This window comes from Vombatus ursinus, unplaced genomic scaffold (assembly GCF_900497805.2).
Source record: "Vombatus ursinus unplaced genomic scaffold, bare-nosed wombat genome assembly UNPS02014785.1, whole genome shotgun sequence".
Lineage (NCBI taxonomy): Eukaryota > Metazoa > Chordata > Mammalia > Diprotodontia > Vombatidae > Vombatus > Vombatus ursinus.
The window spans coordinates 284,886-310,160 of NW_020954563.1; the positions used below are offsets into that span (position 1 = coordinate 284,886).

The 25,275-nt window shown below is 42.2% G+C and overlaps 2 protein-coding genes across 2 annotated transcripts in view; both read right to left on the reverse strand.

Annotated features, from left to right (window-relative positions):
• LOC114046725 (lipopolysaccharide-binding protein-like) overlaps nt 1-10,217 on the reverse strand; it is a 29,441-nt gene extending 19,224 nt beyond the window's left edge. Inside the window, exons 1-5 of the mRNA XM_027867179.1 lie at nt 10,021-10,217; nt 6,441-6,555; nt 5,250-5,378; nt 3,429-3,584; nt 1,910-1,973 (exon numbers count right to left, since the gene is read on the reverse strand). Of these exons, the coding sequence (XP_027722980.1) occupies nt 1,910-1,973; nt 3,429-3,584; nt 5,250-5,378; nt 6,441-6,555; nt 10,021-10,144 (588 nt within the window). The 5' untranslated portion in view covers nt 10,145-10,217. The remainder of the gene's footprint in view (nt 1-1,909; nt 1,974-3,428; nt 3,585-5,249; nt 5,379-6,440; nt 6,556-10,020) is intronic.
• Nucleotides 10,218-21,489: 11,272 nt separating this feature from the next.
• Nucleotides 21,490-25,275, reverse strand: part of LOC114046661 (bactericidal permeability-increasing protein-like) — a 41,204-nt gene continuing 37,418 nt past the window's right edge. Inside the window, exons 11-13 of the mRNA XM_027867072.1 lie at nt 25,121-25,184; nt 23,468-23,544; nt 21,490-21,528 (exon numbers count right to left, since the gene is read on the reverse strand). Coding sequence (XP_027722873.1) covers nt 21,490-21,528; nt 23,468-23,544; nt 25,121-25,184 — 180 coding nt within the window. The remainder of the gene's footprint in view (nt 21,529-23,467; nt 23,545-25,120; nt 25,185-25,275) is intronic.

The window sequence follows — 25,275 nt, forward strand, 5'->3', positions numbered from 1 at the left end:
AGGGGGTTCAAAGGTCAGCAGCACCATCAAGAGGCAGCATAGTACAGGGGAAAGAGCACTGACTCTGGTGTTGGGAGACCTACATTCAAATCTCACCTCTAACATTTACTATCTGGACAATTTTGGGCAAGTCACTCAACCCTCAGGCAAGTCTTTCCATCTGTAAATGAAGACTTAGAAAAAATGGCACCTGAGGCCCCTTCCTGCACTAGGTCAGTGATCCTATGACCTTGGTACTTTGCCATCCCATCCTGGTCACTGTTTGGGTCATCCCAACTCACATGGACAGCAAGACAAAGAATCCCTGCTCTTTCAACACAGTGTGTTCCTGGAAAATACATCATGAAGGGAATTGTCCTAAGGTTAAATAGAAGCAGGTAGGTGGCACCATGGATAGAGCACTGTACATGGAATCAAGAAGACCTGAGTTCAAATCTAGCCTCAGACATTTTCTAATTGCATGACCCTGAGCAAGTCACTTCACCTCTGCCTACATCTCCTTATCTACCAAATGGGGATAATAATAGCTTCTAACTCCCAAAGTTGTTATGAGGATAAAATGAGATAGTATTTGTAAAATACTTTACAAACGTAGATGTCTCTCCCTCTTTAATGCTGCCTCTTGGCTTCCTTCAATTCCCTGCTAAAATCCCACTTTTTATAAGAAGTCTTTCCTGATACCCCTTCATGCTAATGCCTTTCCTCTGCTGGCTATCTCCAGTTCATCTTGTTTCTATTTTATTCATACCTAGCTATTTTATGCTGTCTCCCCCATTAGATTATAAACTCCTTGAAAGAAGGAACTATCCTCACTTTTCTTTCTACCCTCAGCACTTAAGCACAATGTCTGGCACATCTCATTGTTTGGTCATTTCAGTTGTGTCCAACTCTTCATGACCTCTTTTGGAATTTTCTTGGTAAATATACTGGAGTGGTTTGCCATTTCCTTCTCTAGCTCATTTTGCAGTTGAGGAAACTGAGACAAACAGGGTTAAATGACTTGCCCAGTGTCAAACAGCTAGTAAGTGTCTGAGGCCAGATGACTCCAGGCCTGGCTCTGTATCCACTGCACCAATTAGCTGCCTGTCTGGCACATAAGTAAACATTTAATGAAAGATTGTTGACTTTACATGGCTTACACTAGTAGAGAAGGCCCAGCAATGGGACAATGGAGAAGGATTCTAGCTCCCTCCCATAAATGACCTAGGTTACAGAGGATCAAAGAGCATAACAGCTCACATTTCTATAGCACTTGAAGCATTACAAGTTATGCTGTAGGTGGTACAAGCATGATTATTCCCATTCTATAGAGGAGTAAGTGAGGTTCAGAGGGAATAGTAATAATGTATATTTTACTTAGCGTTTTAAGGCTTGCAAAGGGTTCTCCTTAGAAGAAGACTACAAGGGAGGCAGCATGGGAATTATTATTCCCATTTGGCAGATGAACAAACTGCATCCCAGAGAAAGGAAGTGACTTGCCCATGCTCATAAACAACTCAAGGCACAGGTGGAACTTCAGCCTGGTTCTTCTGTCCTGTGCTCTTTCCACCATACAAGTAGCCATAGTAGGTGGCAGGGCCTAGAATCAGGAAGATCTGAGTTCAAAAGCCACCTCAGACACTTTGTGACATTGAGCAAGTCACTTATCCTCTGCCTCAGTTTCTTCAACTATAAATTGGGGAAAATAGCACCTATCTCCCAGCATTGTTGTGAGCTACTTTGCAAACCTTAAAGTACTATATATAAGTGCTAATTATTTCCAAGAGACAATGAGGGAGACAGGATAAATCTTAGCACTCATTTCTGATTATAGTGTCCTGGGGTACAATTTTGGAATTGCAATAATCTGTTGTGGAGGAAAGGGATTGAAAGAGCCTAATTGTGGTCTAGGGCTCCCACTTTCTGTTACCTTATCTTGCAAGACCCTTCTAAACTTCGACTCAATATGGTTTTGGAAGAGGTTCAGCAACCACCTGAGGGATAAACACAAGGAAACCAAGTCAAACACAGACCAGAAAGACCTACCAAGACTGGTACTACCTGGGTGTGGGAAGGGGGAACCCAAACCATCCCCTAAACCCTATACCCTATTTGGGAAGGGCATCCAAAGGAGTTTTCCCAAATCTGATAAGTATTCAGCACCTCATACAGTGGATAGCAGTGGCAGCTGAATTAGGATGTAACACCTGGGAAGGAGGAGGAGGAGGGAAAGGGGCCACAGTTCTGCTTGTGCAAGCCTTGGGACAGGGTAATAAGAAGGCACTAAAACTAGGGAATACAGGCCAAAGACAGGCCCTTCTGACCCTGAAAATCTTCTCAATGACTTTCCCTGGAGAAGTCCAAAGTGACTGTGAGATCCCAACCCTGGCCCAGACAGAAACTACATCTGTTGCCACAGGTATCCAGCTTAATACTATGGATCCACAAAGGATTTAGAGACAGAAGGGATCTTACAGATTATCTAATCCAACCTTCTTATTTTACTTAGAAGGAAACTGAGGCCCATAGAGGAGAAGTAGTATATAGGGGGAGATCCACATAGCTATTAAGTGGCAGTGTCTATAGGATTCCCACCCAGGCCCTCTGACTCCAAATCTAGCATTCTTTACACGAGATGGTTGTAGAATGACTGACTTAAAAAAATTTATTCTCATTTCTTTTTTTTTTTTGAGGAGATGAGATACAAATCTGCGGATTGATTGCCCACCAATCCAACTCCCACAAACCTTCAAGGATCACAATACTGACTTTGGTCAACTTACACAACCCATACTGGAACAAGCATCCTCTCTTTAACACATTCAACAAATGGTCATTCAGCCTTTGTGTGAACATGTCAAGTGAGGGTATTATTTACCACCTCACAAGGCTGCTAGTCCACTTTTGGATAGCTCTCAAGAGGTTTTGTTTTTTGTTTTTTTTTTCCAGATATCCAATTTCAATTTGCCTAGTTGCAACTTTATCATCCTGGTTGCCCTCCTTTGCAGCCTAGCAATATTACTAAAATGGCATGATCAGAACAGAGCACAGTACTCCAGATATTATCTGACTAGGGCAGAGTACAAGGGGGCTATCATGCCCAGAAGCTTTGTCTCTGTTAATGCAATCAATTTACTTTCCTGTCTTTTAAAACTTCTAGTCTGTCAAAGAAACTATTGTCTAGCCATGCTTGCACACATGAGGTTGATTTTTTGAACCCAAATTTAATACTTTACATTTATCTCCATTTTATTATATTAAAATAGTTCAATATTCTACCCTATCAAGACTTTTTTGGATTCTGACTATCATCTATTATCTTAGCCACCACCATCAGAGAGGACAATCATAGCTGACCTTTGTGCTCCCATTACAAGCAAAATTGTGAGGCGGATAGACCATGACATTGACCCAAGGGATGATTCTGGAGACTCTTAAGAGTTACCTACCCAATTTTTCCAGAAACGTCGAGATCAACATCAGCAATGTGGCTGCTACATTGTTTACTGGTGACTGTGGGTCTCCCAGAACTATCACTGCTCAATCCCAGAGATACTGAAATGGAAATACCTTTAACTTGCAGATCAAAGGAACCACTTACTTTCCTAGCAGAGAAAAAAGAAGAGCAAAGGATTGGAACCAGGAATGGTTTTGCCCGGAGAGGGAGGGTGTGGTTGTGCATAATGTGTTTTGAGTATTGCTCAAGAAAAGAAAATTCCTTTTCAAAGCAAAATTTTGCTAAATTCTGCAGGGCATGGAAATGACCCCTGGATTTTCAAAAGCCATACCAGGTCAGTACTGGGAGGACCTCTGGCAGGACCAATAAAGCTAGAAAAACTTTGAGTGCAAGCCTAGTAATGATCTTTTGTCATCATTGGAGAGCCATACTAAGTTTGGAGATGCTCATTGCCAATTTGGTCACCATGGGATGATTGGTATCTTCATTAGTAGAGGGAGGGTACATTGTAGTGATATCTTGCAGCCTTGAAATATTGCCAGGGACCTAACTATAATGGACCCACTGGCCCTCTGCCCAGGGCATCATCAAAGAGAGAGGACATGATTCTTCTCTGCCGTACACATGCTAGGCAGTACAGTGATGATTGACAAAAGGCCTACATGAAGAAGAAACATATTTGCTCCTGAACCACCACCTCCAGCTTCCCTAATTCTATGGGTCCTACCACCATTATCTTCCAGGATCACCTTTCCCCATTGCCATGTCAGTGCATCTCTACCCTGGGAGCATTGATGGTGGTGGGGTATGCTAGCCTTGGGGTGCTTTAATGCTTCTGCTCTTCTCCATTCTCTGCCCCTCCAAGACAACTTTGGCTGAGGTGTCAAGAATTCCTAGTTATGGAGTCTTTGTTAGACTGTGTTTCCCAATTTTTGTTTCAGAAAATATGGTTATCATAAAATCTAGGGGCTCCATAAGCTTCCCTAACTCACCAGCCCGCCATAATTCCTGTCCCTCTTTTACTTGGTTTGGAAGAGCCAAGGGTAATGGGAAAGTGAGGGGAAGAAAGGGAGAGAACTGGTCTTGGAGACGTAGAAAGTGTGAGTTGGTGACTTAGATAAACTCTGTTAATGAGTATTAGAAGGGTCTAGGAGAAGCATCAAGATGCCAGGCCTGAAGCAAAGGCCTAGAGTGACAAATGGCAAAGTGTAGGTAATCTCTAGGCCTAGGAGGAAAATAAGATGGAAGAGAAAGGGGCATGATGAAGACCAATTTTATGGCTTTGCTGCAGGTAGGCCCTAGCTGGAACCTGGGGCCCTGCAGCCATAACACCCCATCGAGAATGATGGGTCCTACTCAGGAAGGCTTGACTAATTCCAGGAAATGTTGGTGAGCCTGAGCATTTTCAGAGCTGGGACCATGAGAAGTGCCCATGTGATATTTTCTTTGCTTCTTCCTCCATCCTGAGAAGATGAATTAGTATGGTACATAAAGTCGAGAGTCCAGGATTCTGGTCCAAGCTCTGAAGCTATTGAGCTGTGTGAACTTGGAGAATTTTTTTTTGCATCCATTTCCTTATCTGAAAAATGAGGGTACTGGACTAGATGAGCTCAAAGGTCACTTCCAGTTCTGACATTCTGTTCTTAGATCCCTTCCAACTCTGTTACTCTTTGTTCTATTTTCTAGGGTCCTTACCAGCTCTGACAGTTTAGAATTCCGTGACTCTGAATCCTCACCTCAGAGAAGAAAGAAAGGGTCACTAGAACAGAGAAACCACTGTGAAGCTAGAAGCCTGCAACAACACCCAACTTACAGAATAGACTTGCGTGCTTTCCAATCCCCGTGCACATGGATAAAGGCATTGGAGATAGATGCCTTTAGGCCTTCACCAGGCACCAGGTCCAGTTTGGAGTTCTTTAGCTCAACGCTTTGTACATTAAGGCTAGAAAAGAAAAACACATATGGTAAAGTCAAGGGAAACCACGGCACCTGGGAGTGAGGCCCGCACAGGCATAACCGGATCCTGAATTAGTCTCTGGAGGCTCATTCTGATGCCCTTCTTCCTTAAAGGGCTTTCCCTGAGGAGTTGCAGAGCCTCATTCAAGTTTTATTGCTAATAGCTTGCACAGCATGTTAATAACTCAAAGTTTTTTAGAGCTTTAAAGTTTATGAAATGAACTCTATCTTAGATGGTACTAGCATTATCATTCCCATTTTACCGACGAGGAAAGTGAGACTAGGTGATAGGAAATGACTTGCCCAGAATGACAATGAAGGCCAGTGCCAAGATATGAGCCCAGGTCAACTGAATCCAAGGCCAGTACCTGGTCCACGCTGACCCTCAACTCTATTACCCAAGCATCTCTTCTGTGCATCATTTTCTACTCCCTTGCCTCCATTGCTATTACTTTGAAATCAGGTCAGAATGAACATCTCTGAATGGGAATAAACAAGAAAATAACTCATAACAATAATGAGAACAGTTCATATTCACATTCACACTCTAACACTACAAAGTACTTCTCTTAAAATGGTAGTCCCCTTGAGTATAAGGAACAGGGAATAGTCTCACTTCATTAACTCTGGTGATGCTGGGCCTATAATTGGTAGGAGGCATATGAGCTGAATATTTTTTATAAAACCCCTCCATTCATTTTTTTAGATTCTTCTTACCCCTTTTTAACTTCCTCTTCTAAGTCTCTATCCTGCCACCAGTAGGATTCCCCAAGATGAGAGCAGATGATTACCTTCTTTCACCATAATTGAGGATGACACTGCTTTCTAGACCCTAGTCTCCCTGAGTTGGGAATTATTTACAATGGAAAGAGAAGTGTGTTTCTAAAGCTTCTTCTGAACCCTATATTCAGACAGTGACTCTAGAGAGCTCCCAAACCCAACAGGACAGGATCTTTAGTCCTCTCTCTTCCCATGGCTTCCGATGGCTGTCCAATACCATCCCACAGGTCTGTACTCACATCTCTGGGCTCCAGGCTCCCCACCTCACCTCTTGAAATGATACTCTCCACGTCCAAAATGTTTAATCTTAAAATCCCCTTTAAAATCAGGTAGAGTGATCGTCAACAGTTCCTTTTCCAAGCTGGTCACTGACTTGGCACAAGCTGCAGAGACAGAGAAAGAGTTGAGTGGTATAGGAGGTGGGTAGAGAGGACTCTAAGTGCCCAACAGAGAGGTTTGTATTTGATTCTAGAGGTAATAGAGAGCCATCGGAGTTTATTGAGTAAGGGTGGGTGTGTGGGTATATGTGTATGAATGACATCCTCAGACCTAACTGAGCTTTAGGAAAATCACTTTTGCAGCTATGTGCAGGATGGTTTGGAATCGAGGTAGACTTGAGGTAGGGAGACTGATTAGAAGGCTACCACAAAGGTGATGAGGATCTGAATGTGTGTGGTGACTATCAGAGCAGAGGGAAGGGGACATATTTGACATGGTGGGGAGCTCAGTTATCTGACTGGATAGGTAGGATGTGGGAGAGTGAGGAAGTTACAGATCCAGGTGACTAAAAGGATGGCAGTACCTTGAGCAGTAACAGGAAAGTTTTGGAGAAAGACATAAAGACTAAAGCTGGAGACATATACATATGTATGTATGTATATGTACATATGTGTACACATATAATATTATCAATATAGAGAGAAACTAGGTAGGGATATATGTGTAGATATACATACATGTATGTACACATATACATGTGTGTATATAAACATGCACCTGTATATACCTACATGTATACATGTACACATACATATATAATATATGAATATTATATTGTATATGCATATAATACATAGGTCTGGATATATCGAACCCTATTCTAGATTAGATAGATAAGTAGATAGATAAAGCAACACCTTCCCCCCTCACCCCCCCCACCCCACTCCCACCCCCCTACCCCCCCAAGGGAAATTACTTTATATTTGCTTTGCATTTAATTAAGTATGTATGGGTGGTTTCCTTTCAGTAGACTGTAAGCTCCTGGGGGGCAGAGACTGTTTCTCTTCTGTCTTTGTATCTCCAGGATCTAGCACAATATTTTGCACAGAGTAAGCACTAAATAAACATTTACTGTATTGCATTAAACTGAGGATTCAATTCAGATTTATCCTAGAATTGAGAAAAGATCTGAGGAGATAAATAAGAAATTTTGAATCAATCTGCTACCAACAAGCATTTAATAAGTGCCCACATGTGCCAGGAACGGCGCTGGGTACTAGGGATACAATAACAAAAATACAACAGTCCTTGTTCTCAAGGTTTTTACATACTCTCAGGGGAAATTCTAGTAATGAAAATAGCATAGACCTAAGGGTCAGGAAACCTGGGTTTCTAGTCCAGGCTCTGCCATTAAGTAGTTATATAGACTTGACTTCTCTATGCCTCAGTTTTTCCCATCTTTAAAATGGGATTAAATAATGATACTTATATTACCTTCCTTACATTTGGAAAACTGTAAAGGGTTATGGAAATGTGAGCTAATGTGACTGCTGTGATAACAATAATAATACCTTATATTTATACAGTACTGTAAGATGATTCTGAGCAAGGAACCCAATCACTTTATCCATCCTGCAAATGTGGACATGCTGCCTCCCAACAGGAAAGAGAAAGGACAGGAGAGAAGGAAAAGATCCCATAATAGTAGTATGGGGGGAAGGGACCTCTGTGTCCAACTCTGTCCTAGCTGATTGCTGAGAAAATCTCACCCTGTCCCCCTTCACCACTGGGATTGCTGTCCAACAAGGCTAATATCTAACCACCTTCCCTGCTCAACCCTCACCCATTTTGTATCCTAAAGCTGTAGTCCAAAGTATTCTGTACCTTTGATGGTCTAAATTCACGTCCATTGGGGCAGTTAGGTGGCGCAGTGGTTAGAGCACCGGCCCTGAAGTCAGGAGGACCTGAGTTCAAATCCGGCCTCAGACCAAACACTTGACACGTACTAGCTGTGTGACCTTGGGCAAGTCACTTAACCCCAATTGCCTCACCAAAAATAAATAAATAAATGAATGAATGAATGAATGAATGAATAAATAAATAAATAAATAAATAAATTCGCATCCATTAAGAGCTCAGGGCTAGAAGTCAGAGAATCTGGGTTCTAATCCTACCTCTGACACTAAGTCAATGTGTGACTTTGGACAAATCTCTTCCCCTCTCCAAGGCAAAATTTCCTCTTCTGTAAAATGAAAGAATTAGACTGCAATGATCTCTGACATCCCCTCAACCTCTGACAATCTGTTTTCTAAGGTGGGAAAGGCAAACTACCAGCTGGCAACTGGAGGAGCCAGGTCATTGCTGGGATGCTGTCCAATTACTGCCTTGGAACACTGCCTTCTCCTCTTCCTCCTCCTCCTCTTCCTCCTCCTCCTCTTCCTCCTCCTCCTCATCTTCCTCCTCCTCCTTCTCTGTCTCTGGCTGTCTTTCTCTCTAGACTCTTCTCTTTTTCTCTACCTTCACCTAGTCATTCCTTTATTTCAACAAAAGTCTCTGGGAAGATTAATCCTGTATTTTCTATCCCTCAGGTTAGCTTCCATCCATCACAAAGCAGTTAATGAGAATTGCTAGTTATTTGTATAACCCTGTAAGGTCTGCAAAGTGTTTTACATGCTATCTCATTTTATTCATCCAGTGGTCTAAACCCGAAAAAATGGCTTCCCTTGAGTTCTTAGATCCCCCCTTTTCCCCCTCTCTCAAGATGTTGGTGCACAGATCATCAATCTTCATTGGACAGGAGAAACTCAGAAATGAGGAGGTGACTGATTGAGGACCATGAGATTTAGAGTTGGAAGGGCCTTCAGAAGTCATCTAAACCAACCTTCTCACATTACAGATGAGGAAACTGAGTGCCAGAGAGAGAGTCAGGGAACCAGTAAAGATAATACAGCAAGCAAGTGAGTGGAAGAGCCAGGATTCAAATCCAGCCCCCTGACTCCAGAGTTAGGTCTCATGCTACCTTCTTAAGGTACTAGCTAAGTATTCTGAGTTAAGTAGGAAAAGGAACAAGCATTTATTAAGAGCCTCCTATGTGTCAGGTACGGTGTTCCATGCTTTACAAATGTCATCTTATTGGACCCTCACAACAACCCTGGAAGTTATGTGTTATTATTATCTCCAGGGTCACACAGCTAGTGAGAGCTTGAGGCTCGATTTGAACTCAATTTGAACTCAGGGCTCCCTTTGTTCTATCCATTGCACCACCTAGCTGTGCTAAGTAAGGCACTAAATTACCCGAGAGGGCTAATAAGAGGATCAACTGCAATATCACACACTCAGTCAATGAGACTGGAACCAGATTCTCCCAACAATTTGTCTAGTGAAGTAGCCCCAGAAATTTATCATATATTTCTATAGCAACCTTGTAGGGACAGGTATTATAACTCCCATTTTACAAATGAAGAAACTGAGGTTCTGAGAAGGCAAGTGGCCTGCTTTAATCAAGCTAGTAAGTGGCAAAGCTGGGACTAGAACTCAGGCCTCCTGATGCCAACCCTACCACATCCCTTGAAGGGGCTACCTGTGCAAGTTAGATGTAGGAAGCCCTGAAAGATGCTCCAGTTCCTTACCATAATTCAGGCCCTTTTGGGTGATCCTGGCCACGATTCCTGGATTGCTGGCATCAACCCTAGAACACAGAACCTCCAAGAGCAGCAGTAAAGACACCAACACCCAGCTCTGGGCCCTCATCATCGTTTCAAAATCGTTCTTTGTGGTAAGGAAGTTAAGAGGACTGCTGGTGTCTCCCTCAGTGTAAAGAGAAGCAGAAGAGGACTGTCATTTATAGCAGGGCAGAGGAGGGAGGGCCTTCCCGAATTGCTCTGGAAGTTCCAAAGTTCTGAAATGAAAGGGAAAGGGTGAGAATAGGAGGGAGAATCAGGGGGAAATAAAGGGAAAGGGTGTATTTGTGCTCTGGGAGTTTACTTAGCACCTTGCTAGTTTGGCCCTGAGGCCAGAGGCTTTGTTTGCTTTGGCAAAAATAGTTCCCATAATTCTCCTGTCCTTAGGCAACTTCTCGTTAGCAGCTGGGAGGGAAACTGGAGAAGAGAGGAGTGAAGTTCAAAACTTCCCTGCAAGCATCAGAGACTATCAGGACTTCAGCCCGGGCCCCCTGTTTCAGAATCGGAATCTCAAAATCTCAAAGTTGGAAGGGACCTCAGAGACCATCTCTTGTAACGGAAACCAGCAAGAATCCCCTCAGCAAAGTAACTGGCAAATTTGCCCTGCAGTTTTTGCCTGAAGGCCTCCAGCAATGGGGAACTCATTTCCAGAAGCCTATGGTAGTCCAATGTACTTAGATGGCTTTAATTTGTAAGATTTTATTCTTGTCTCCATGAAGTCTAAATCTGTCTCCTCCCTCCCTATTTCCCATCTCCTATAAAATGGAAATAATAACACAACTCCCAGGGCTGTTGTGAGTCTCTGTTGAGATAACATGTACAGTACTTTGCTAACCTGCTAACCTTTGTAAGTACTATATAAATGCTATTGTTAGTATTTATATGTACAAATATTATCTCTTTACTTCCTCACCACAACCCTGGGAATTAGGTGCTATTATTATCCCCATTTTACAGTTGAAGGAACTGAGGTAGATAGGTTAAGTGATTTGCCCAGGGACACACAACCTTGAGGGCTTGAAGTCTAATTTGAAACCCTCCCCTCTCCCTACCACCACCACTCACATATCCATTGTTCCTAGTTCTGAATTGTGGCCAAACTGAACAATTCTTCCACACAAAGGCCCTTCAAAATCCTTGAACATTTGTTAGCCAAGCTAATAAACCCCAGTTGCTTCAGCTGTTTCTCATTTGGCAGGGACTCTGGGTCCTTCACCATTGTAGTTGTACTCTTCTGGATAGCAATAGCAACAACAATAATAATAAATTAATAATGATAATAACTAACATTTACAAGGCTATTAAAATTTTTAAGTTTTGCAAAGTGCTTTATGTGGGTCATCTCCTTTGATGCTTACAACTCTTCAAATAAGTTACTATTCTTATCCTCATCTTACAGCTGAGGAAACTGAGGCTGAAAGAGATTAAGTGACTTTTACAGGGTTATCCACAAAGCAAATGTCTGAGGGGGATTTGAACTCAGGTCTTTTTGACTCCAAGGACAGCATTCTTTGAACTTCGTCACCTAACTGCCTCAATAATAAGAGTAATTACTAACATCATTACTCGAGAGATTCTTGAGTTTTCATTCTTCCACATGGGTTTTATTATTTTTTCTAGCTCTGTTTTGGCAGTTTGGCATGGCACTGAATAAGTAAATTAATTTAGATAGTATTGTCATTTTAATTATATTGGCTTTAGCAATTGATGTTTCACCAATTACTTATTTCTTAATTTTTGCGGAGTGTTTTATAGTCAGATTCATATAGTTCTTAATTGATCTGTGTGGATCCACTCTCAAATATTTTATAGCCTCTGTAGCTATTTGTAATGGGATTTCTTTTTCTAGATCTTCCTGCTGGGTTTTATTGGTTTTATATAGGAATGCTGATGATTTATATGGATTTATTTTATATCTTACAACTTTGCTGAAGTTATTATTTCAATTAATTTTTGTTGATTCTCAAGAGTTCTCTAACTATACCATCATACCATCTGTAATAATAATAGCAATAATAATAATAGCTTTCATATAGTACTTTAAGGTTGGCAAAGCACCATACATGTCATCTCATTGGATCCTCACTACAGTCCTGGGAGGTAAATGATAATATAATTTCCATTTTACAGATGAAGAAACTGAGGCAAGGAGAAGTTAAGTGACTTGCCTAGGGTCATAAAGCAATTATTATACATCTGAGGTAGGACTTTAGATGTAGCTATTCACCCAGTTCCAAATCCACCAGGCTGTATTATTGTATATCTCTTGATCTTGTCCACAAGAATAAGATAAACATTTCTTGTAAATGCTTTACTAAAATCCAGATAAACCCTATCCAAACTGCACCAGAGTGAGAGAGCTCTCTATTACACTGCAACAAGTAGTTGAAAACCTTTGGCGAGGGGGATCATCGACTAACTTCCAACGACCCTCATTCATTCCACTTCAGGACAGATCTCACTATTCTGAGGTTTTTCCTCTTACCTGTAACCTCCTCCTCCCTGGTACTATCCCCCCTCCCCAACTTTCACTCAAAGGCTGAGTCTCCAGAGAGGTAACTGCCTGGGATTCAAGGTACTCTGTGGGTTCATACTCTAGCTCACAAGCTTCTACCAATTAATTATCTTTTAATAGTCAGCCAGTGAACACAGCCCAAAGCAATTTACTGAGGTAGCACCATAAGAATAATTAGAAACTGAACATACCCCATCCCACCATCCACAAACCAGGGCATGTTGTCCCACAAACACACACAGAATCAGTAGAAAAAAGAAGGCAAACCCTTAGAGTATCATAGCACAGAAGTACATACTTAGGGAACACTTGTAACTCAAGGTAATCCACATCTCTCTATCACTGTAGGACCCCAATATTCTTTCTCCATTCTTTCACCTCATGACGCTTCCCCTGGGAACTGCCTCTCTAGGGGAAGGTCCCTTAGCTCAGCTCTCAGGGCCTTTTCTTCTCTGTAGGTCCACTCCTGATGGCCAGGGCTGGCTCTCCCCTTGACTCAATTGAGAGGAGAGGTCACGCATCTCAGAGCTGTCTCTCTCCTTGACTCTGGGGATGCTCCCTGCTGGGTGAAGTGTCTCCTATTAGAGTTCCCCATTAGCTCCAGGATCAAGTATAAAATCCTCTGTTTGGTCTTTGCAGTCTTCTTATAACTTAATTATTTCCACATATTCTACATTCTGCTCACACTCCAGTGCAGCCTTCACTGTTCCTCTAACAACACATTGCATTTCCCAACTCAGGGTGTCTTCACTGGCTCTCTCCCATGTTTGGAATGTTCTTCCTTATCATCTCCCCTCTCCTAGATTCCCTGGACTCCTTCAAGTCTCAGCTAAAATCCCAGCTTCATCAAGAAGTCTTTCTCTATTGTCCTCTATATTAGCACTTTCCCTCTGAGGAATAGATCTTTTTTGTATCTAATTGTTTGCAAGTTGTCTTTCCATTAGATTGGGAGGCCCTTAAGAACAGAGGCTTTTTGTTGCCTTTCTTTGTATCCTTAATGCTTAACACAATGCCTGACACATAGTAGGTACCAAATAAATGTTAGTTGACTGACAAAAAATAATGATAAAAAATATCATTTTATATTATTATGATTGATTATTTTTGCTAATTAAAAATATTAGCCCTGTTTTAAAGATGAAGAAACTGAGGTTCAAAGAAGTTGTCATCTGGCTAGTGAGAGTCAGAGCCATGGTTCAAATTCAGGCCTGTTTTTGCTATACCAGCCTGCCTCTCCAAAAAGATAACACTGATAGCTAGCTTTATAGAACTTTAAGGTTTACACAACACTTTATATCTGCTATCTTTTTTGGTCCTCACAACAACTCTATGATGTAGATGCTATTATCCTCATTTTTACAGATGAGGAAACAGAATCTGAGAGACATTAAGTCTTTTGTAAACCTATGCAGGAAGGGAGGTCCTTGCAAGTATACTGACTCCGGGCATGCCTGCTTTGAGTGGTTTTTCTGTAGTGGAAATGGACTTCTTACAACAGTCCAAGGCCCCCTGCCCAAACCCTGATACCAAACACATGACACCTGGCTAGGCCTGACCAGAGGCAAGGGAATAAATAGTCTTTGGCCTCTGAACAGGGCTGAAACCAAGGCACAGAACCTGTGACCTTGATTTGATTTGCCCGGACTGACTAAGGAACTGGCCAAACAGCTACTGAGAACAGTCTAAGATAATGCCCAGATCTCCTAGGGTCTTGAGGGGCTTTCATTTGGCCCCAGCTGGTGCTTAGGGAGTCAGTCAACCTTTTCATACCTTTTCTTGAAATCAGTCTCTTATTTTCATTAATATTTATAGTTATTCCTAGTTTTTATAGTTATCTTAGGCTAGTTGTTTCTATTTTCAGGTCCTGTAAGGGCTCACAGGATGAGTCCAAGTCTATCCTCATAGGCTATAAGATGTCAGTGCTGGGAAGGCAATTAGAGTGTAGAGCATAGAACATTAGAGCTGGAAGGGACCTCAAAATTTAGAATTCCAGAGTTGGAAGAACCATCAGAGATGCCCTAATCTTGTCCATTCCCCTTATTTTGCAGATGAGGAAAGGAAATGTCATATACTAGAAATGACTTCCTGGGGCAGCAAGGTGGTACAGTGGATAGAGTACCCACCCTGAAGTCAGGAGGACCTGAGTTCAAATCTTGTCTCAGATCAGATACTAGATACTTACTAGCTGTGTGACCCTGGGCAAGTCACTTAACCCCAGTTGCCTGTCCAAAAAAAAAAAAGTGACTTTCCTTGACACAGCAAGTCAGCAGCAGAGATAGGACTGGACCCTGGATCCCCCGAATTCAAGCCCAGTGCTTTATCCATTACACTAAACTGCTGGCTGCTCCTTTCTGTTTAGCCTTACTTCTCCTTCAACTAAGGCTATCTATTTTGCACTAAACACTGCCAGTTCAAAGTACTTCACAGGATGACTGGAAAGGATAGGGGTTCAGAGGAGAGACAATACCTCCCAAATCACAAAGCCACTCCTGCTCAATTAGGGAGGATAGGGTCTGGGCTCAGGTACAAAAAGCATGTTATCCAATATGACTGTATTCCAGTCCAACTGAAGAAATGCTAAGAGTCTTAGAGCAGGGGATGGAGAAGCAGTGAAGAGAAACAGTTTTTCCTCCCCCAATCTCCCATCCCCATCGCATCTGTCCAGGTTCAGCGACCTAGAACTATGGTACCTGTCTCCCAGGCCTGCCTTTTTTGATATGTACAGCATGAGCACGACATTCTCTGGGAATGAATTAGCCCCCTTTCTGGTAAGACTGTACTCATCTCTCCTGAGATAGTCCTCTGGGATACCTGAGGGCATTGCCCTCCTCAACATATTTTGCCCTAGGTGGATTTTCAGTTACAACTCTAGGTTTAAACACAGAATGTTAAAGCTGAAATAGACCTTAGTAAACAGAATATCAGAGTGGGAAGAGCACTTAGAAGATAGAACCCAGAAGGTCAGAACTGGAAGAGAAGGAGAATGTTAAGGATATTCTTAGGACAGAGAAATAGAACGTCAGGCCTGGAATTTAGTGGACTGTAGGCTCAGTATGAGTCATAAACATGTCTAGGGCCAAAAAGGCTAATGAAATCATTGGCAGCACCAAGAGAGTTGTGGTATCTAGAGTACAGTGGGTAATAACCTTCTGGAAAGCAATCTGGAATAACGGGAAGAGGAACTGAAGTGTTATTTTAACCCAGAGATTCCAGCTGTCTGGCATATGCTCCAAAGAGGTCGATCACAAAAAAGAAAGTCACCCTTTACTCCAAAGTACTTATACTGGCCCTTTTTGAGGAAGCAAAGAACTGGAAACAAAGTAGGTGCCCACCGACTGAGGAACAGCTAATCAAAATGTGCTGTGTGAATGTAATAGAATGTTACTGTGCCATAAGAAATTCTGAAAACGATAACGATGGAGAAGTATGGGAAGATACATGAATTAATGAAGAGTAAAGGAAGTGGAGCCAAGAAGATGATATACAAAATAACAATAACAATGGAAAAGGAAAGAACAACCACCACAAAATTACAGAAACTGAATGCTGTGGCATTGTAACAACCAAGCTTGGACCCAAAGTAGATATTTAAGAAGGCGCCTCCCTTTGCCTCTTTGCAGAGGTGGGGGACTATTGGTGTGGAACATGCGTGTAATATCAAACTCTTTCAATACATTGATTAGTTTTGCTGAACTCTTTTTTTCTTTTTTCACTTTTTCCCCTTCTATTATAAGAATAGATCTCTGAGAGCAGGGGGTACACTGGAAAATGTAGATAATATAAAAACTAAGGAGATCAATAACTATTTAAATATTAATATTAAGTATTAATATTAAATAAACATAGATAATAATAATAGCCTTCTTTGATTTGCCCTTCTCAGACCACATTTAAGGTACCGTGTCCAGCTCTGGCACATTTTGGAAAGGACATTCATAAGCTGGAGGACATCCAAAGAAGTACACCCAGATGGTGCAAGACCTTAAGACCATGCCACATTAAGATGGGTTGAAGGCTGGAGAAGAGAAGAGTCAGTTTCTTCATGTATCAAATGAGGAGGTTGGGCTTAATGGCCTCCATGGTCCCTTCCAACTCTAAATCTATGATCTTATCATCCTACGAAATCAATTGATCAGTGGTGTCTGGATCAATCCCCCAACCCCCACAAAGGCAAAGTTCAACTATAATCATTGTTACGGGAAACTAGCAGCAGTCTGACAGCCTTTCATAGGAAATTTGCTCTGGAGATGGATGGTATGCCATCCCTCTGCATTTTCTGTGGGCATTTCCTATTACAGTGAACAAGTCTCTACAAGGCTGCATTGAAGCCCGCAGTGAGGTGGGTAGGACAGGTTTTTATCATACCCATTCTACAGAAGAAGAACACAGAAGCTATGGGATTTGATCCGTGAACCACAATCAGTGGCAAAAACCAAACGCAAATCCCCTCCTGCTGCCTCCTAGCCCTGCACACTCCCCAACAGAGACAGTCCGGAAGAATGGAAAGAGGGCAGGGTTTGCAGTCAGAAAACCAAGGTTTGTAACCTGCTTTTGACACTGGCTAGCTATGTGACTGTAGGCAAGTCACTTCACTTGAATGACTTAGTTTTTGTGAGACATAGTAGATAGCATTAGACTTGTCTAATAGTCAGGAAGACCTGGGTTCAAATCCTACCTTACAGATTTACTAGCTGTGTGACTTGTCACTTAAGCTCTCCCAGCCTCAGTTTCCTCATCTGTAAAATCAGAAGCTTGGGCTAGATGACCTCTAAAGTCCCTTTCAGCTCTGTCTATGATCCTATGGGGATAATAATATTGATACTACCAACATCACAGGACGGTTTTGAGGGAAGCATTTTGTAAACCTTATAGCTAAAGAAATGTGAGTTTATTATTATTTTTACACTTACAGTGTTTCCATTGATTACACCTCCAACTCAAGACTCAGCAACCTATTCAACTCTAAGTCAAGCCTGATTCAGTGATTCCCATCATAATCAAATAGGAAGCCTATAAAATAGGCAAGGAAGGATCAAAGAATTTGGGGCTGGAAGGGATCTAAAATTTCTAATCCAACCTCATTTCATTCAATGAGGAAACTGAAATCTACAGAGGGGTGACTTGCCCAAGGTCTCTCCACTGGTAAGTATCAAAGAGGATAAGTACAAGGGTAAGCAGAGTTCTCATTGGATCTCTGGTCTTCAGACTTCAAATCTAATGTTTGTTTGTTTGTTTTTCCACTATACATTATACTGCCTCATAAAGAAAGTAAGTAGAGAATGAGGAAGGAAAAGATAAAGAGAGGGGAAAGAAAAAAAAGGATTGCGGATCTATACTATTAACTAGCTCTATGATCCTAGGTAAGTCATTTTCCCCCTTTGTGCCTCACTGGCCTCCTCTGCAAAATGTGAAGTAAAGGCAGGGTTCAAACTACATAAACTATAAGTTTCATTATTCCTTTAAAAATCAATCAGTCTGGGGAAGCTAGGTGGCACAGTGGATAGAGCACCACCCTGGAGTCAGAAGGACCTGAGTTCAAATGTGACCTCAGTCATTTACTAGCTATGTGACTCTGGTCAAGTTATTTAATCCTGATTGCTCCCTCCCTCCAAAAAAAAATCAATTAGACTATTACTCTCAGGATAATTTTGTAAGTTATAGTAATTCCCCTAAGAACATTTGTGTTTGTGTTTAAAGAAAACATTATTATTTAAACTAATGGTCATCAATCTTTTCAGTTGTGATCCCCATTAGTTGTTTGTGTGTGTAGAAGAGGAGAGGCAGGCAGGTTTCCCTCCATTATGGAGAGTAGGCAGGGGAAGGCAATGGTTAAGCTTCTATAGGCTGTCATCTGGCCTTCTGGGCCAGCACCATAGGACAGTGAAAAGAAAAGAAAAGGACAGTTTGGGATACATGATAAGCAGCTTCCGCAGGACATGAGAGCTCATTCATTTAAGAAGAAGCAGGTTGGCCCTGGCTTCGAGAGTCAGATTCCGCAAGAGTGAAATTGACTTTGGAGCTAAGATGTGTTGGAGAGTCAATGCAGTCTCAAGAGCACAAAACCAAGTTGTTTTCCCAGAAGTGGAGATGAGCAACACTGAGTCATCCACATTCATTTTCCCCATTCCCTTCCCTCTGTAACCAATGACAGTCATAAGATAGCTAGCAAGGATCAAGGGGTGCCAGGGCCCAAGAACAGACTGAAATGGCCTTATTTATCTCTTTAATACTCATTCCGTAATTGATCTAGATGCAGGGCTAGGTTCAAAGCACTTTCTAACACCTTTCCTTCATGGTTTGAACCTTGAGGGAGCTCTCCATCCCCCAAGTTCCCATAGCCCTCATTTGACATAGCTTATGGAGATAACACAGGATTGTGGGAAAAGCTGTGGATAAATCCTAGTTCTGTTACTTGTTCTCTGTGTGACCCCAGGTAAGTCACACACACGGCCTCGGTTTCTTCGTCTGTCCAATAAGGGGATTGAACTGGATGGCCTCTGAGGTCCCTTCCAGCTCCACATCTAGAATCTTAGATCACTAAGGAGGTTCCTTCAGCTCTAAGTCCTGTGTTCCAATGTATTGTCTTATGACGTTGAATCTTAAGAGTTGATGGCAACTTCTAAAGTGATCTAGCCCAACCTCGACCCTCAACGAGAACCTCCTTTATAATGTCCCTGATACGTGTTCATACACCCTCTGAGGGACAGCCTCCAGTGAAAGGCCACTCATTCCTATTCCCTCTTCCCTTTAGGGAGCTCTGTGAGAAAATTTGGGTTTGTTTGCTTCTTTGTTTGTTTTATCTCCTTATATTGAGCCAATATCAGTCCTTCTGCATCTTCAGCCACCTGTCCTAGTTCTGTTTTCTGGAATGAAACAGAACAAGTCTAATCTCTCTTTGATATGACAGGTTTTCAGATGCTTGTAAATCATCTCTCACATGGCTGCCTTGTAATGTTTTTTAGTGTTGTGTGCAGTGGGGAGAAGCATGGTGGACATAATACATTTCCAAAGACCTACGTGCAAAATGTGACAAAGGATACATTGGGACACTGTTCTTTTTCTCCGTATTATACAGTTCAGCCAAAATGGCTGCTCCGTACAAATGGCTCTTCATTTCATGGCCCCATAACTTTGTATCATTGGATGTCCTCCATGCCTACAATGATCTTCCTCCTCACCTCTGCCTCTTAGATTCCCTAGTTTCCTTCAAAACTTAACCTAAGCACCACCTTCTATAGGAGGCCTTTCTTGTTCCCCCATCATCTTATATTTATTTTGTATATATTTATTTATGTACATGTTGCCTCTTCAAATAAGATATAAGCTCCTTGAATGCAAAAATTAAATCATTTTTCATCTTTGTATCCCCAGCACTTGGCACATAGTAGTTATTTCATAAATTGACAGATAGAATGACTGAGGTGTAACATCAAGATTAAGGAGGTGGGTCAACATCATATCCAGAGGAAGAGATAATTGATGGACCAAGAGAACTGGGTTTGAAGACAAGGCACCTTGGGCAAGTCACTTACTCAACCTCTCTTAGGCCTCAGTTTTCTTCTCTATAAAATGAGAGGATTAGACTAGTTAGCCTGAACACCGATACCCAAAATTGTAAACAGATCTAGAAGATGTCCAACTCATTCAGCTGATTCTCTGTGGAGGAACTATAGAGAACAGTGGATGAGTAGCTCATAAGAGGATATCATGTTTTCTAGTGCCCTGTTGAAGCTACTCATGATAGCCTAGCCATCCTCAAGCTGACATCTTCCTTTGCTCCAGCTTCTGCTTCCAACAGAGCACTTTTAGTTCCTGCCCTGGAACTCTAGGTTTCTGATTGGTAAAAATATACCATAGACTCAACACCACCATACTACAACCTAGTTATCTCCATGTCATGCTGCCACATGTGTGCCATTCCTATACCTTATCCCCTCTGTTTCTTCATCTAGTAAGAATAGTAATCAAATCAACACCATCAAAACACTTCTCTGGGGTCCACCACTTCTCTATTTGTGTTATCTTCCCCTATAAGAATGTAAACTGCCTGAGGGCAGGCACTGTCTTGCTTATAATTGTATTGCCAGCATTTAGCACAATTCCTATAACATCTTAGTTGTTCTGTCAGTTCAGTCATTTCAGTCATGTCTTACTCTTTGTGACCCCATTTGGAGTTTTCTTGGCAAAAATATTAGGGTGGTTTACCATTTCCTTCTTCAACACATTTTACAGGTGAGGAAACTGAAGCAAACAGGGTTAAGTGACTTGTCCAGGGTCCCATAGCTAGTAAGTGTCTGAGGCTAAGTTTGAACTCACAAAATTGAGACTTCCTGACTCCAAGCCTGGCACTTTCTTCACTGTGCCATCTAGCTGCCCCACTCCTAAAATATAGTAAGTGCCTAATAAATGCTTTTCCATTCCATTTGTGTACAATTCCTTATCGCTCCCCCATTATGCCCACCCACCCCACACACAGACATTACAGAGCCTCACGCTTCACCAAGGGGCTTGGCAGGTAGAGCTCAGGATTTCTATATACCAGGGCATGTTAACATAGAGAGAGTCAAGGTTTTGTGTTTATTGGGAAAAGGTATATTAAGATTATAATGAAAAACATTACCTGAAGAAAACCTCAGTGGATTCCCTCCAACCTGCCAACTTCCCACCCCAATGAAAATGTTCACTTACTTTTTAACAAAACAAAAGCCCTCCCACTGAACATTGTCCCTTTTCACTGTCATTTCTCCAGTTCATTCACCAATTATAAATTCAGAGGCTTTTGTAAGTGTCGCTTGGTGAGTCAAGTTCCAGAGTAACGGTTGGTAATGGTTCCCCACCAATCCTGATGGGTGCCACAGGATGGAGATGATGTGCGGATGACCACGGCAGTCAGCCAGCCTCTCTCAAGAATAGATAAAATCTGTCCCAAACACCAGGAAATGCTAGAGAGAGATGGAAATTCAGTTCATTGGAAAGATCTTTCTTTGTCTCGTTGTCATGTGTTGTTTTCATAGAAGAAGTATTATCAGTCCATGTGTTGGGAGGGGAGAGGATACAGCAGGATCCCAATGAGTAGGGGAAATGCAGGCTCTAATTACAGCTGGGAAGCCAGGCTGGTCTGAGGGAGCCCACATCGGTCAGGGAGCTGGGGTAGTATTGTCACAGTGGACTTGCTGCAAACCTAGCAGGTAACTGTTCTTCCTAGTGCCTTAGGGATTAGTTGTTTTGGTCTCCATTTTTCATCTCTGCTTATGATAGCCCTTGCAGGAATCTGTGCTTTAGTCAAGGCACTGAACCTTCTCTCTTTTTCTTTTCCTTCACTCAGAACTTTCTAAAACCACAGTTAACAAGTCTGAGGTAGAGAATTCTCAGGCTAACTTTGGTGGAATTTTGGGAAGAGGGAAGAAGGGAACGCATGAACATCTTTTACTCAACCATTCACCTACACAAAAATGGCTGTTTGCACAAAGTGGAACATCCAGGTACTGCCATATTGTGTGCTCACACATGTCACCATTCTTATAGTGACAAGTCGGAATAGTCCCTTAGTTTCCTAAAGGGCACTCCACTTGGATAATCTACTTGTCATCTCAAATTCTAGATGGCTAAAATTTAGCTTCTTGGAGGTTTAGCTTCCTCCTTTGTTGGAAGAGGGTAAGGGGAGGAGGAGAAGCTAGCATTTTAATGATATCTAAGTTCTCCTCTAGCACCAATACCATGATCCTATGAAAATTAGTCTTCCTCTTTCTACCTAAGCCAGCTGGCCCCTGCCAGCATCCTTAGGGTTCTGCCATTCTTCTCCTGGACCTAGAACCTCAGAGTCCTCTTGGACTCCTTCTTTCCCCTTGCTTCATCATATGTGCCAAGGCCTCCCAAATGGCCAATGCTTTCATGTCCCATAGGGAAAAGTACTGAATTTGGAGTTCTAGGGCCATATGTAAAAGTCCTAGAAGGAACTTTATAGATCATCTAGTCTAACATGGTGTAATGGAAAGAGAGATAGATCTGGAGTCAAGGAATGGGTGTGACTTTGCACAAGTTGCTTAAACCCTCTGGGTCTCAGTTTTCTCATCTGTAAAATGAAGGGATTGGACTAGATGGGCTGCCTTTCAGCTCTAGATATACAATCCCTTCATTTTACAGGTGAAGGATCTGAGGCACAGAAAGTTTCAGTGACCTGCCCAATGCAATACAGGTTGTGATAGATCTGGAATTTGAACCCAAGGTTCTTTCTACTATTCCATGTTGTCCATCAAAAGACCTGGTTTCAAACTACAAAATAGCCCCTGCCCACACTGCCCAAAGAGATTTCTCTCTTCTTTCAGTCTATTGTCCTTGTTGCTGTGGGGGGGGGGCTTTAATTGTGTAATTTAGATTTTTTAAATTATTCTTTTTATTTGGTGTGCATCTTATCTCCCCAACTGGATCAATAGTTCTACATGGGCACAGATCTATGTGTCAGGTTTGCCTCTGCCCACTCTAACCTCCTACCATCTTGGGGCTGAGTGGTACCTATCAAGTATAGGTCGATGAACTCTCAATTTAGATATTTTATAACTTGTTCTTTCACTGCCTTTAAATAGTAAAAGAGCTACATTGTTACTGTGTGTAGATAAGTGTGGGACACTTAGTATGGTGCAGTAAAAACAGCACTAACCTTAGAACCCTTTAGGTCTGGGTTCAAATCATAGCTCATCTCTTTGTTATCAATTGTGTGACCTTGGATGAGTCATATCCCCTTGATTGACTCCTCAATTATAAGAAGGGGTGGGATGAGGTGACATCTAAGGTCTTCCATTGATGGAAACCTATGTTCTAATATGCTGTTCTAAGATTCCTTCTGGATATAACTGTCTGAGTCTACAAAAGGTATTTACTAACCTTATGAGGATATACGATATAGTCGGAGAAGTGAAGGTTAGCCGGTACAGGTAAAGGATAACCTTGTTCCAATCTCCCTGTAAAGGAAAATAGAGGACAAAGTGAGAAGGATGGAGAGGATACAAGAAACAGTGCCACAGGAGGTGCTGAAAGTAGATTCTACCTGCTTATTCTTTTTTTTACCAGGTTGGCAACTTCTGAAAGGAAATACTTTTCTCATAGGGAGCCAGGGAAGAGGAAGGGAGGCAGGGATGTACCTTTGAGTCTGGAGATCTTTTTTGACTGCCAGAGTCCTCTACTAACCCCTTAGAGGCAACTCATGTCTTAGGAGCCTAGATTTAGCACTGGAGAGTAACTTCTAGTCCAGTTTGGATTCAGTGAAGGCCACACTTGAGGACCTAGAGGGCCACATGTGGCCTTGAGGCCACAGGTTCCCCATCCCTGTAGAACAGCCCAACCCTGCCATTTTACAGTTGGAAAGAAATTGAGGTCTAGTGAGGTTAATGACTTCCCAAGTTATATAGGAAGTAAGCAGAAGAACCAGGATTTGAACCCAAATCCTGACTCCTAACCCAGCACTTTGGACATCCAACATCTAGCACCTACTGCACGTAGAACCCTGTGCTAGGCACGAAAGCAATTATAAAGTTGAGATAAGAACCGGGCCCTGAGCTCTTGGAGCTCACAGTCTGGTGGGGGTGGGGTAATATGTTATGACAGAGAGCTTTGCTGCATGGTACTGCGTATTTTGTACATTACAGTGGTACAAACTGTGTAAGGTCAGAGGAGGTTGCGGGGTGAGTATTGGAATCAGTGACAAGTCATAACAGAGGAAGCACTTGAATTGGGCCTTCCAGCTAGGTAGCATGCAATACCTTAAAGTGATCAGCTAAATCTTTACCAGGAATGAATACCTAGGAATACAACCTGGTTTTGGTACCTAGCACGTGAGTAGACAGACCCATCTTCATTAGCGCATCCAATGTCACATAGCACAGATGGACAACCTCTGACAACTGTACAGCAGTGAAAACAAAGAAAGCCCAGCGTTGTGAGCTTCTCCTTGTGGTACTGCTCAGAATGGTACTGATCCAGTGGACTGGGCGCTCACTGGATCCACTTACTGCTCCTCTCTTAGTTTTCTCTGCCTCTTAGAATTTCTAGGCCTAGCTTACCTCCTACATAAGGCCTTTCAGGATTCTCTGCCACTCTCCCACATCCCCCAGCTTAGGGGTGGGGAAAATGTGGCCTTAAGGTGATGTTTTCCCCACCTCTGCCCCAGTTTCTAGTGCCATTGGATACATATTGTTTATACTTCTAGGTGCACATGTTATCTTCCCCAATAGAATATAAGCTCCATGAGGACAGGGTCCGTCTTTTTCATCCCCAGAATTTGGCACAATGCCTGGCACATAGAAGATGCTTAATAAAGGCTTAGTAATCGGTCGATTGATTTACAAAATGGGGATAATAATATTTGTATCACTTATCTCACAGGGTTGTTGTTAGGACAGCGCTTGATAAACATTAGAGAACCGCAGAAATAGGGATCATTACTAGAGCCTAGGGGAAGAGGAGGATAGGTAGAGGATTCTGCTATTTCCATAGGGTCCATTTGGACCTAAGGCCAGTCAATTCTCCAATACTCCTTACCATTAATTATAGGGAGCCAAATTTTGGACATGTAATAAGTAAAAGGGTCCTGTAGCAGGGATACCTGTGAAGAGAAAGGAGGAAGAAGAGATAGTTAATGCCCAAAGCCCCAACTAGGCGATTCTAGTACCCCGCCGTACCTCCATTCCTCATTC